The sequence below is a fragment of the Cladosporium halotolerans genome (genome assembly GCF_011745625.1).
Source record: "Cladosporium halotolerans strain TM138-S3 chromosome Unknown Sca13, whole genome shotgun sequence".
In the NCBI taxonomy this organism is placed as follows: domain Eukaryota; kingdom Fungi; phylum Ascomycota; class Dothideomycetes; order Cladosporiales; family Cladosporiaceae; genus Cladosporium; species Cladosporium halotolerans.
The window spans coordinates 144,198-156,566 of NW_027191464.1; the positions used below are offsets into that span (position 1 = coordinate 144,198).

The window sequence follows — 12,369 nt, forward strand, 5'->3', positions numbered from 1 at the left end:
GAACCATTTGCTTTGATGTCTGGCGTCGGCAAGCTCTGATGTAACGCTATCCTTGAGGTCACACAGAGTCGAGCTTTGAAGGCACTGACAAGCAGCTTCCCGACAAATGGACGTAGTCGACCCTTGCACCGCAGCAAACTCGTGTCCGCGAGGCGCAGCGCGATCGCAAAGACAAATGACTTTTCCCGTCAAATACCTCCCGTCTGCGATACTTCTCCTGCACCGCTCAGCACTTTCCCTCCTTGCCCTGGCACCCTAGTCCAAAAATGTCTGAGATTGCGCTAACGACGGTCTTCACGCCCCCAGCATCGTGCTTGGATAACAGCTTCACTTTGTATGGCGCAAACGTATACGTCAAAGATGTCAAAGTCAAATCGACGGAGTGCTATCCGTCTGGCTTTCGCGCGATCTGGTCGAAGAACTTGCCTTTCTCACCAGGTCAATGCCCGTTGAACTACGCTATCGCGTCTTCGACGACATCTTACGGCACCAACAACGTCACAGCGGCGTTATGCTGTCCATCGTAAGGCAACGGGCTCTTTAAGTCAGGACGAGCTAACTCTGTCTAGGTCCATGACTGCTCATGGCGGCGGTGAGCTTGGCTGCTTCACGCACGTTGACTCTCCAACGTCGTTAGCTCTGCCAACGGGAGGCACAATCGTTCAGGATGTCATGCTGGGCGTCCACGGAATCTTCGTCGCCTGGGCTTCCAGCGATTCTCTCGTACCTCATTCGACTGCCGCCATTGCAACCGCTACCTCAACATCAGCTTCGCTCACAACGACAATCTCGCCCTCCAGCTCGTCAACTTCGACAGGCACATCTCTCAGCCCTTCTGGTACCACTTCGGAGCGCCCTAATTCCACCTCCTCCAACGCAGCCGAAGCCAACTCCAGCCCCAATCTCACCACCGACCCCACCCCGAAACTCACACCCAGCACCATCATCGGCATCAGTGCCGGCGCCGTGGCAGGTGCCCTGGGTCTCATCGGCCTTACCGCCCTTGCCGTTCTCTGCCGCCGCCGCCAACGCCGCAGACTATCGAATGAGAACCTGGAGGTCCGCGTCTTCGACTCGGCGACGGAGTTCTATGACGACAAGCGGAGGTGGTCTGTTGCGTCGTCGGACGTGGCGGGTGCTGTAGGGGTGGCGGAGGCGGATTCAAGGCCTGTTGTTGAAGGAAGGGCGGAGTTGGAGGGGGATTGATGGGGGCGAGAGGTGGCTTGATTGCCATGTAGGTCAGAAGGGTATACTAACCCTCAGTTTAGCGTTGCAAATGTAGTGGTAGGACAGTAGATTTACAAAGGATCCCGAAGATGTCGTACATTCATCGAAAGGTGTCACGGGATGAGCTTCCCTTGTCTCGCTTGGTCCATCAAGCTGGTGGCATGTGGCGTTCGGCGGCGCCTCGTTTAGCCGCATGTTCAGCTGAACATCACATACCTCTTCCAAATTTCTTTTTCGCAAACTATACTGATAAAGAACAAAACAAGGCGAAATGCTAAGCCTTAGCAGAAAGCTTAATTCACCGGCTCGATAGTCAAACATGCGTCTAATTAACACCACAACCCTCGCCTTCGAGGAGTTCTTCCAACCGCCAGAATACGCCATCCTCTCTCACCGCTGGGGCTCCGACGAAGTTACTTTCGAGCAATACGCGAGTGGGAAAATCCCAGACGGTCCTGGTCAACGTAAAGTCCTTGACTGCTGCAACCTGGCCCGGTCTCGCGGCCGCGGATACGTCTGGATCGACACCTGCTGCATCGACAAGAGGAGCAGCGCCGAGCTCTCAGAGACCATCAACTCCATGTGGGATTGGTACGCCAATGCTCGCGAGTGCTACGCGTATCTAGCGGATGTGTCGCCCTGTGCACCTGACTACGACGAATCCAAGCCGCTCAATGCGAACGGCCGGAGAGCGAGCGAATGGTTCTCGCGCGGCTGGACTCTCCAAGAACTCCTCGCGCCTCGCGTCGTAGTCTTCTGCGACACCACCTGGCACATCATCGGCAAAAAGCAAGACGCCCTCATCCTCTCCGAAGTCTCCCGCATAACCTCCATCCCCACCTCCTGCCTCGCCTCCCAATTCTCCCTCAGCAACGCCTGCGTCGCGCAGAAACTCAGCTGGGCCTCCCGCCGCTCCACGACCCGCCGCGAGGACATCGCGTACTGCCTGCTCGGGCTGCTGGGCATCAACATGCCGCTGCTGTACGGCGAAGGGAGCAAAGCGTTCCTGCGCCTGCAGCAGGAGATCGTGCGGCAGACGGATGACGAGTCGGTTTTCGCGTGGCGCTACGCCGCGCCGCCCGTCGGCTACCGCTCGGGCATCCTCGCGCCGGGCGTCGAGTTCTTCGCGCACTCGGGCTCTGTGCGGCTGCTGGAGGCGTACCGAGATCCGTATGTGATAACGAATAAGGGGTTAGATTTGAGGGTTTCTTGCGTGAGGGTGGAGGGGACGGATGTCTATCTGATCCCGCTCAATTGTCAGTATGGTGGGACGGCGGAGACGAGGCCGCTGCATAGGTGTTATGTTGCTGTTCAGGAGGAGCGGGTGAGCCAGTTGTTTTCGAGGGTTGCGGTGGAAGGGTTGGGGCATCATCTTTTCCAGCTGTATTCGAAGGAGTTGCATCAGCCGACGACGAGAAGGTTCATTATTCGGTCTTTGAGATGGCAGAACGAGTATGAGCCTGCCAATGCGATAGTGCAGTCATTTGTACAGAGGTTGCGAGAGAAGAAGAGACAGAAGCTGATCGAGAGAGTGGTCGAATCCGGACGTCGGCTGCCGGTCGTCGATAGTGATCTGGTATCCCAAGCTTGATTGTTCGCTCCAAATCCAGTACATCATTCCTGAGTATGTTTCCGATGGTATGGTCCTGTCGATCATCAATAGTGTTGCATCCACTCCTAAAAAAGCTGTGATCAATACGCAACCCTCACGCGATGCTGACCTAGCCAATGCCCTGAACCTAGCCAGGAAACGAGGCCCGCGTGCTCCTACGCTTCGTGAAAGGAGCTCCTTAAACCCATTACAATCGATCGTTAAATCAACTCAATACACAGCAAACCACACGCTCTGCCTCAAGCGAAGCATCACACCTCACTCCATCGCCCTCGTCGACGCTCAGCAGTCGTTCCTTCCACGCCAGCATGCAGCACCGCGCTCCTTCCCAACAACGCTTCTTGACAACCGTCTCCCAGGGCGCCAGGCGATTGATCAATATCAACTCGATGGCGGGCTCCCTCGACCGCTCTCTTCCCCTCCTCATGCACAGCATCCCCCTTGACCACATATCAATCTGCTCACAAGCACTCTGATACCGCGATCAATATCTGAAAACAAGCATTCCATTGCTTCGCTTTTGGATAACAAACTCCTCCCCCCCTCTCCCTTTTCTCCCTTCGCGTGCCTGCCGCAATGACAGACGCAAGGTTAACTCGCTCGCAGGTCGACGACGACGAGCCGCAGCAGATCGGCGGAGCCACCGGGCTCCACGATGACAAGATTACCACGGCAGCGACGATCGACGGCCGCGCGAACGATCCCGACGACGAAGGCGACGATGGCAACGACGATGGCGGCGACGCCAGTATTTATATCGGCTCACGAGCTGATCCCGGAGACGATGTGGAGATGGGAGATGAGAGCAGAGATGAGGAAGAGAAGGAGGAAGATATGATTGCGAGGGACATCGGCTCACGAGCTGGTACCGGCGGTGATGTTGACACGGAGAGGGAAGTCGAGGGCGAGAAGAAGGATCGGGATGAGGAAGAGCAGGGACTGGATACTTGGTGCCGTTGGTCGGAGGAGCCGGTGCCGGAATGGTTCCAGTGGAAGGACAGGACGCTCGGTCGGGTCGCCATCTCCGCCCCATTGCTACAGGGCTACACCAGTACCAGCGCTCTCAGCTGGATCCAGTACTGGACGGACGGCTCAGTAAGACCGCAGCGCTCTGGAGGATCGGTGTTTGTCTACGCCGATACCCACGGAATCTGGCATTCGCGCATCACCGCTCTCGGAGAGCTCTACGTCGGAAGCCACAACAACAACGTGGACTTCACGGAGATGTGGGCGATCTGGGGTGCCATCGAGCACGCGAAGGAAGTCCGGTCGCGTACGTTTCCAACTCGATCCGAGCTGCCGTTGAGCTTCCACTGACTTTCGACTAGAACGCGGCGATCAGCTGAGGCACGTCGAGATCATCACCGACTCTCTCAACAGCAGAAATCTCATTGCGAATACGAGAGCTGGCCGCACCACGCCGACTCTGCTCGGCTTCCTCGCGAGTTCGGTCGTGGCGCGGATCCAGGATCTCGAGAGCTCCGGAGGGCCAGTGGTTTTGGTGGAGTGGGTGAAAGCCCATGCTGGGACCAAGGGGAATGAAATTGCGGATCGGGAGGCGAAGGACGCGTCGCTTTGGAGTTGGGATGTTGCTGCGATGTACGGGAGTTCTGCGCCACCTCCACCGCCGCCTCGTACTCCGAACTACCGGCAATTACCTCCCTAGTGGCAGGTGGCGCGTCTCTGCAAGGCATTTTGTATATTAGCAAAAAGCATCCCATCTCACGAGAGACAACGGTATCGTGAGATGTTCTTCAATGGCAGACCATGTTCATCACGTTTTGGCATCCAATGTACCAGCATATCGTTCAATGACGAGTTGGCGGATTGGTTTCAGGAGTCTTCTCGTTGGCGAGACGTCGCTGTAGACGTTCAGCATCTCAGGTACCAGCACAAAGGAGCGGAGATACTCAAACAATATCCACAAATCTCTTCGCTGGCGGAGATCAGGATGATGAAACACTTCCAGACTTCCCCACCTGGTGTGATGGCCCTCACCAGCACATGTCGCCGTTTTGGAGTGAATAGCTCAGGTAGGAGCTTGAAGCCGTGGTACCTCATAGAGATACTTTCTCAGTCATCTCGGCGGCACACTTCTCAGTTGTCAGTTTGTGACTAGAGATCGAAGCTTCTGGGGTCGACCTGTGTGCCGCAGCTAATCCACCACGGCTCTCGTCGGTGATTTCATGAGGTACTTCCATGCCACCTAACAAAACACTGGTAAAGATAGACGACCTTTGGAGATATTGGCTGGTCGATCGGTTAACGACAAGCTAACTTAATCCTTCAACGGCGGCAGTAGAGTTAGCCGGTTCAGTAAAAATGAATTTAGAGCGAACACTTAAGGGAGAAGCCGAGAAGGACAAACATGCTTGATGGGGAGGCTATACGGTAGCGAGTCAAGCGATCATGCGCATATTCTTGAGCGAGTAGAGCATTGGCTTTCATTGTTGAAAGCAAGTGCTTTTCAGAAGCGTGAGCCGCAGCACGAACATAGATCGAGCAGTTTCCAAGGGGCGGTGACATGAGCAGTCCTTAGAGTCTTCACGGTTTGAGTTGGCACCAACGAGAAGTAGAAAAGTACCAGTAGTGATAAATGATGTTTTGAATAATTTTGCGAGAGATAGAACGAGTATTGACTATGCGCTGCGACTAGCAAGCATTGGCTCGAGAAGTTTATCAGATACCGTCGTAGGCAATTGTAGCATCAATGAAAAGCCGCAAATGCACCAAGTGAATGGCACACCGCAAACCCGTGTTCAGTGCTTGACTCTATTTGCTGGTGTCATCACCAAAACTTCTCGGCTGCTGTAGCGCGTTGCATGTTAAAAGAATCTGGCTGCTTCGACACAGCATAGGCGCAGTGATCCTGCCCGACAGACCCAAAGGTGGTTGGAACTCCTCGCCTCGAGAATAAGCCCCATCGAGTAACTTACCTCTCGCCCGAGGACGAGAGGCAAGCAACCGCATGTCTATTGACCACGACGAATGGCCCTCGCACATACCTTGGACCCAACTTGCTCCCTGAATCACCAACTCGACTCCTCCCCCCCTTCCACTGCCTGACAGCAAGACCCACCAGCCGAGGGCGCAGACTCATATCCTCGTCTCCCCTTTCGAGGCGGCCCTGACGAACCGGTCCCAAAGCTGGCGATCCGAGCCAGACAGCTTCCAGGAAAGAGTGCAGACAGCGAGAAGGGATAAGGAAGGGATGGAGGCCGCGCGAAGAGTGAGCCGCGAACTGCTTCTGTGGCGGCGCCTTTCGGCGATGTCCTTACAATGTAAGGCTGTCCGGGGACTTTCTCCCAAAGCTGCTTGTGAGGACAGGCACGAAGCCGTCTGTTTGTAAGCTTTGATTGCGATTTGTCGAGCGAGGAGTTGCAGAAGGGAGAGATGAAGTTGGAAAGCAAAGCTTTTTGAAGCGCAGACTCGGCCGGGAGTGGCCGCGGGCAAGGGCGGTGCTTGGCGCCAGCCCGAGAGCTTGGACGCGACCGCAGAGAAGCAGGCAAGCGCGTTTTCGGAGCTGGTCCGCGTTCTGGCAGGCACAGGTTCACTTCACTTCAAGGTACCTGAGCAACGTCGCATTTGGCACGTGAGTGAATGCGTCGCGCTGCACGTCATTCACGAGACTTGAACCAGCGCGCAAGCTAAGTATCGCGATACGAAAGTCGCATCCAACTTCGAGTAAGCATCCACCCACACCCAACCGCGCATCACCAACCGCAACCATGTCGTACTTCAACAGGAGCAAGAATTCTAATTCCTCTCAGCCTTTGCGCAAACCCTCAACCGTCCCACGCGCAGCTTCAGGATCTGATCGCAACACCGAAATGGCTCTCTTCGGCGGCGCAGCTGCCGCTTCGAACGCAAACCCTACCCAGGGCGACCTCAGCAAGGACGTGCCTTTGGCCAACCCGCCTGAGGACAGCATCTCCGACATCAGCTTCTCGCCACAAAGCGACCACCTCGCCGTTGCCAGCTGGGATAAGAAGGTCCGCATTTACGAGATCGACGGAAATGGACAGAGTCAGGGCAAGGCTATGTTTGAGCACGAGGGCCCGGTCCTCTCGTGTTGTTGGTCAAAAGACGGTCAGAAGGTTTTCGGCGGTGGCGCTGACAAGGCTGCCCGCATGCTCGATCTCGGCGCTGGTGCTACCACCGCGCAGCAAGTCGCGGCGCACGACGAGCCGATCAAGTGCGTCGAGAGCATCTTCGTCAACGGCCAGCACATGCTGGTCACTGGTAGCTGGGACAAGACCGTGAAGTACTGGGATCTCCGTCAGCAGTCACCTGTCGCCTCCATCACCTGCCAGGACCGTGTTTACACCATGGATGTCAGACACAACGCAACTACCAACAACACCGATCTTCTCGTTGTCGGCACTGCTGAGCGCTGGATCAACGTTGTTGACCTCAAGAACCCCGGCACTTTCTTCAAGTCCATTCAATCGCCCCTGAAGTGGCAGACCCGCACTGTTCGCACCTTCAACGACGCCACCGGCTTCGCGATCGGCAGCATCGAGGGCCGCTGTGCCATCCAGTACATCCCGGACGACAAGCAGACCAACAACTTCAGCTTCAAGTGCCACCGCGCCAACTCAGCCGCCGACCGCAACATCTCGAACGTCTTCTCCGTCAATGCCATCTCCTTCCACCCTGTCCACGGCACTTTCTCCACCGCAGGCGCCGACGGCACATTCCACTTCTGGGACAAGGACGCCAAGCACAGACTGAAGGGCTACCCTGACGTCGGCGGCAGCATCACCGCGACCGACTTCAACAGGACCGGCACCATCTTTGCCTACGCAGTCAGCTATGACTGGAGCAAGGGCCACCAGCACAACCGCTCAGACTACCCTAACAAGATCATGCTGCACCCGGTCCAGGGCGATGAGTGCAAGCCGAGGGACAAGAACAAGAGGTAAAGTGGTGGCTGCAGAAATCACTTGCATAGGCGGGCTTGCGAGGGAAATCATGGGTAACAGTTTGGCGAGCCAGCCCAGGAGGCAGGGTTTGGCAAAATCATTTCAAGCGTGGCGCTAGGCGTTGGGTACGATGTTATGCGGCAGCATTGGACCGAGTCTATCTCTACTCTCGAGGAGACTCGACCATTTGCGGGAGATTGTAAGATCATGTGGCTTAGGTAAGCTACAGTGAAATCAAGAATTTGATCATTATGACATTCACCTGCAGTTCCGTTTCCACCTATGAAGCTGAGCCCACTCAAGAAAAGCATTCCGCTCTATTCGGTTCAGTTGTCAGGCATGTGGCTGTGAGCACTATTGTTATGATGATTCTGAGGCAGCAATCTGCTCCCAGCTTTGTGTTGCCTCGGCTTGAGGTCTCAAATCGTCCAGTTGTGAGATCAGACTCAGATGCTCGAAGAGATGTTGCAATTGAGACATCGACAGTGTGTGAGAGGAGAGGCTTTTTGGGGAAATCTCAGTGCATTGATTTGATTAGGGAGCTATAGTGTCTCCTGAATGTTCGAGGCAGGTAAGCAAAAAGAAACCAACCATTACGACTTTCCTGAACTTGCTCATCGCTGTCCAACCAATTATTTTCCATTCTTCGCTGAGCTGAACCTTAGCATGCTCGACTCCCGCCTGTTCTTTCGGAATCAATCTCAGGCCCATCCCATCCCCATGGCACCGCCGATATAGTAGATCTCGTCGTCATCCTCAATCACCTGCGATAATGTCAGCTCGAACCTCCTCTCGAAGGAACCCACTCGCACTCACAGCGGCCGGGCTCGGCGGCGATGATTCCTCTCTCCAGAACTGCTCCTGAGTACCAATGGCGAGCTCAATGCCATACTCTACGAACTCACGCTTCTCCTGCAAGAGAGTCAATTCGAAAACCTGCCCAAAAGAACACAAATGGCACTCACCTCAGTCACAGTGACCGGTCTCGGCGGCGGAACTCCCTCTCTCCAGAACCGCTCCGGTGTGCCAACGGCGAGCTCAATGCCGCTCTCCATGAACTCGCGCATCGCGCGCAGAGTCTTGCTCTTCCCAATGCGGTCGATAGCAAGCGTGGCCACACAGCGGTTGCGCCCGATGCAAAGCCTACGGCGGTCCGTATCGATCTCAGTGACCGGGTGCGTGCGGCTCAGGTGGTCCATCCTCTGGCGCTCCCACATGATCCAGCGCAGGAGCCTCTCGTCGGCGGCGATGGCGGAGTCGAGATGAGCGAACCAGGGCTCCCAGGCTTCGGCGCGGAGAGTGCGGTTGGCGCGCATAAAGTGCGGGACGGGGAAGGTGGCGAGGCGGGAGATGGCGGGATTGCTGTTGAGGGAGTCGAAGACGTGGCCGTAGATTCGGAGGCGGACCTCTCTGGGGAAGTCGAGGATCGTGGTGGGTTTTTTCACTGCCTGTGCTGCTTCCTCCCTCCGCGCTGCCTCGACGATCTGGTCCTCACGCATGCTGTACTTGCCTTCCATGTGATTGTTCTCCGTGGTGGTGGGTGGAGGATCGGTGGTGGAGTGGATGGTAGCAGTTTGGAGGGCGCTGAGAGAGGAAAAGTGATGGTGGCGTTGAGAGCAGTCACATGCAAACGCAGATTGGCAGGAACCCGAAAAGAGAAGGCACGATGGTGGTCTGGGTCGCTGTCACATGTCACGTGAATGCTGCTGCTGCTGCTGCTGCTGCTGTTGCTGTTGCTGTCGCTATCGACGCCGTTGGCTTCAACCTTTTCGCAGACCTCAATCAGATATATGAGCATCGAGAATCCGCTCTCTGGCACTCGGGCAATTCCCGTCATTGTGAACGAGTTGGACCAATATATCGATCGATTGATTCATTTGAGAAGGACTCCCATACCAAGTACCGGTCTCTGAGAGTTTGCAGACACCTAGGAGTGAAGAACGGACTCGCTTCTGATATTGGCATGATTGTACACTTCCACAAGTCTTTCGAAGGGGGTGTGTTCCCAGCGAACGCATCGTAGGGTGATTCGATGACTTGTCAACGATTGATTTGCGTCGATTCAAAGTTGCTTTTGACCCTAACAGCACTTCCAGACGGCGAGTATGGCGAGCAATAATCTGGAAATAACCAGCGGGCACTCACTTCGACAGCCCGCAACAACACAACGTGGAACCGTCTGCCAAAGAAAAAGCTCCCAGAGCATGCCATCCAACGATGACCACAGCACGCAACCCAACTCGGAGCAGACGATGCGTCGTCATGACAGAGACTCCGTACGCCATTCACACAAGATGTCAGCCCACTGAACTACAGCGAACACTCACACCCGCATCAACTCCCCAGTCGGTCCTCCTAGCTCCGGCTTTCCATCCACGAGAACACCTATCGATCGCATGAACTTGGCAGACCCGCCACACAACCCCCAACACTCACTCGATCACTCCCAAGCAGCGAACCCATCACCGTCATCTCGACGATCCAGACCGCCAACTCCCTCCCAAGCACAGACAGGCAGCCCCGTCAACAACCACATCACCATACGCCCGTAAGCGCCCAGAAGCCCCCTCACGACAAGCCTACAATACTATGTACCTGCCAACCCCGAAGCCTGAACAGTCAGCAAGTCCGCGCGGCAACTTCCGCAAAACAACCACACCGACGGCGACAAGGCAAGCACTCCTCCCACGCCCGCCGCTCGCTCGAGCCGAGCCTCATCCTCGCGGTCGCCAGCCAGCAGCGAAGCGGGCCGCATCGCCAGCCAAATCACGAAAGCGCGGCGCCAGGCGTCTTCACACATCAGTCCCTGACAGCCCTATAGTGCGCCTGTCTCGCGAAACTCTGTCCCGAACAACCCCAGCAGCAAGCAGCGAATGGGAGTCTTCCCCGCCGGCAGCCGGAGCGCCTGACATCAGAACCGCAGGCGTGGGCGTGGTTGTTTCTGCTACTGTGCTGTGCTGTCCTGTACGTGCAGTGCGTTTCGGACATATCGACGCCCCAAGCAGTCTGCGCGGCGGAGAGCGGACGGCGGGCTTCTTCAGGCCAACCATCGGTCGCTGGGCGGGCGGAGCGGGCTCCGGGCGAGATTACACAGAGGCTGGGCTGGAGAGTTGCCTATTAGGGAACTTTGGTGGGGGGTTTTGTGCTGGCGGGGAGGATGCTGTGAGGGGGAGGTGATCTGCCTCAGCTGGGGAGAGAGGTTTTCGCGTCGCTGCGAGGCGAGGAGAGCTGGTTGTTTCGATCGTGAGGATCGGGGGATCGGGGATGCGCGCGCACGCACGGTGGTTGCCTTGCATAGAGACGACGTTCGTAGGCGGGCGTGGGGGTCGTTTGTGGATTGCTCCGAATGTAGAGGGGATGATATGAAGGGATACAACCATGATCGAGCGTAGCAGGGGAATACGATGGCCGACCCGGCGGTCGGGTAAGTTGAGCAAGCGAGCGACGGTAACAATGATGGGCAGGCAGGCAAGACGACGGCGGCGGCGTAGCGATGGCACCCAACGCCGCAACGAGCGAACGCCGGCTCCCGTAGCAGTGGCACACAAATCTCGCATGCGCATGCCATGTGGTCTTGCTGCAACGGCGACATGCACGATCCCGAACTTCCGCACCGGAGGACACCTCGCTCGCGCCGCCTGCCTGCCTGAGGGATTCTGTCGGCGTTTGAGCGCGAACGGGTCTGCGCAGCAAGTTGCAAGGCAGCTGCCTCACGTACGATCATGATACCGAATTCGCCCTGCCGACTAATGTGCGGCAAAGGGAATTTTTACGAGTAAAACGAAGCGAGCGTGGTCGGGCGAGCCCCTGGTACACTACGGTATGAGCGCTGTCATGGTCAAGCAGTTGGACATCGGGCGGCGAGGTATCTCCGGGATTGGAGCGCTGGCTAAGGTACCTTGTTGCACATGGGTCCGTTGGAGGCTACAGCAGTCCACTGCTTGTCGTTGTGCCCTTGCGAAGAAGGCCTTAGACCTCCAACGCGCCTGCGCCGGTGCGTCTCATCAAATTCGCGAGCAGCGCTGGTCTGCAGGCGTGGAGACACTCTGGATCCATCCAGCCCAGCCCGCTTCTCGCAGCCGGAATCCCACGCACATGGCCGCCACGAGCGCCGGGCGCAGCGCTTCGTTTCACGTCTCCTCCGTCAGCCTTGCCCGGCCATGGCACGCTCGCAGCCTGTCGCCAGGCATTCCCTTGCCACCTTGGCCCTGCGAGCAGAGGGAACAGTCCAGCGCCATGCCCAAGCTGCCGCCCACGCCAGACGCGCAGGCGTGAGGATGAGCCTAATGCCACGTGTTGGGCGACCCACATGGCTTCGGCGTCGGCGCTGGGAGGGGCACGGCCAAGGAGAGCGAGAGCCGTAGGCGGGCTGGCGTGGCTTGCATTAAGTGCTGGGGGCGTGACCGCCCACGTGGAAGCCTTCTTGAGCTGCCAGGTGCGATTCCGCGATCCGAGGCAAACGAAGCGGTGGGCGGCGAGCACGTCGCCCGCGCATCGGTGGCGCGCGCACCAGGCGGTCTGAAGACGTCCAGCCGGCTAGCGCGCGAGAGGGCAACGAGGGCATGAGAGAGAGGTGTCGCTTTTTCTCGCTAGTCAGAGGCGTGG

General features: G+C 57.0%; 3 protein-coding genes across 3 annotated transcripts; all 3 read left to right on the forward strand.

Moving 5' to 3' along the window:
- Positions 1–266: 266 nt before the first annotated feature.
- WHR41_04529 (uncharacterized protein) lies at positions 267–1,206 on the forward strand (the record flags this gene model as incomplete). Its single annotated transcript, XM_069373135.1, has 2 exons — positions 267–523; positions 570–1,206. The coding sequence occupies 2 exons, from the start codon at positions 267–269 to the stop codon at positions 1,204–1,206; spliced, it is 894 nt and encodes a 297-aa protein (XP_069229744.1).
- Positions 1,207–1,546: 340 nt separating this feature from the next.
- On the forward strand, positions 1,547–2,818 carry WHR41_04530 (uncharacterized protein; the record flags this gene model as incomplete). The annotated part of the gene is made up of 1 exon (XM_069373136.1): positions 1,547–2,818. One exon carries the CDS (start codon positions 1,547–1,549, stop codon positions 2,816–2,818), a length of 1,272 nt encoding a protein of 423 aa, XP_069229871.1.
- Positions 2,819–6,669: 3,851 nt separating this feature from the next.
- Positions 6,670–7,764, forward strand: WHR41_04531 (uncharacterized protein; the record flags this gene model as incomplete). Its single annotated transcript, XM_069373137.1, has 1 exon — positions 6,670–7,764. One exon carries the CDS (start codon positions 6,670–6,672, stop codon positions 7,762–7,764), a length of 1,095 nt encoding a protein of 364 aa, XP_069229872.1.
- Between the last annotated feature and the right edge of the window lie 4,605 nt (positions 7,765–12,369).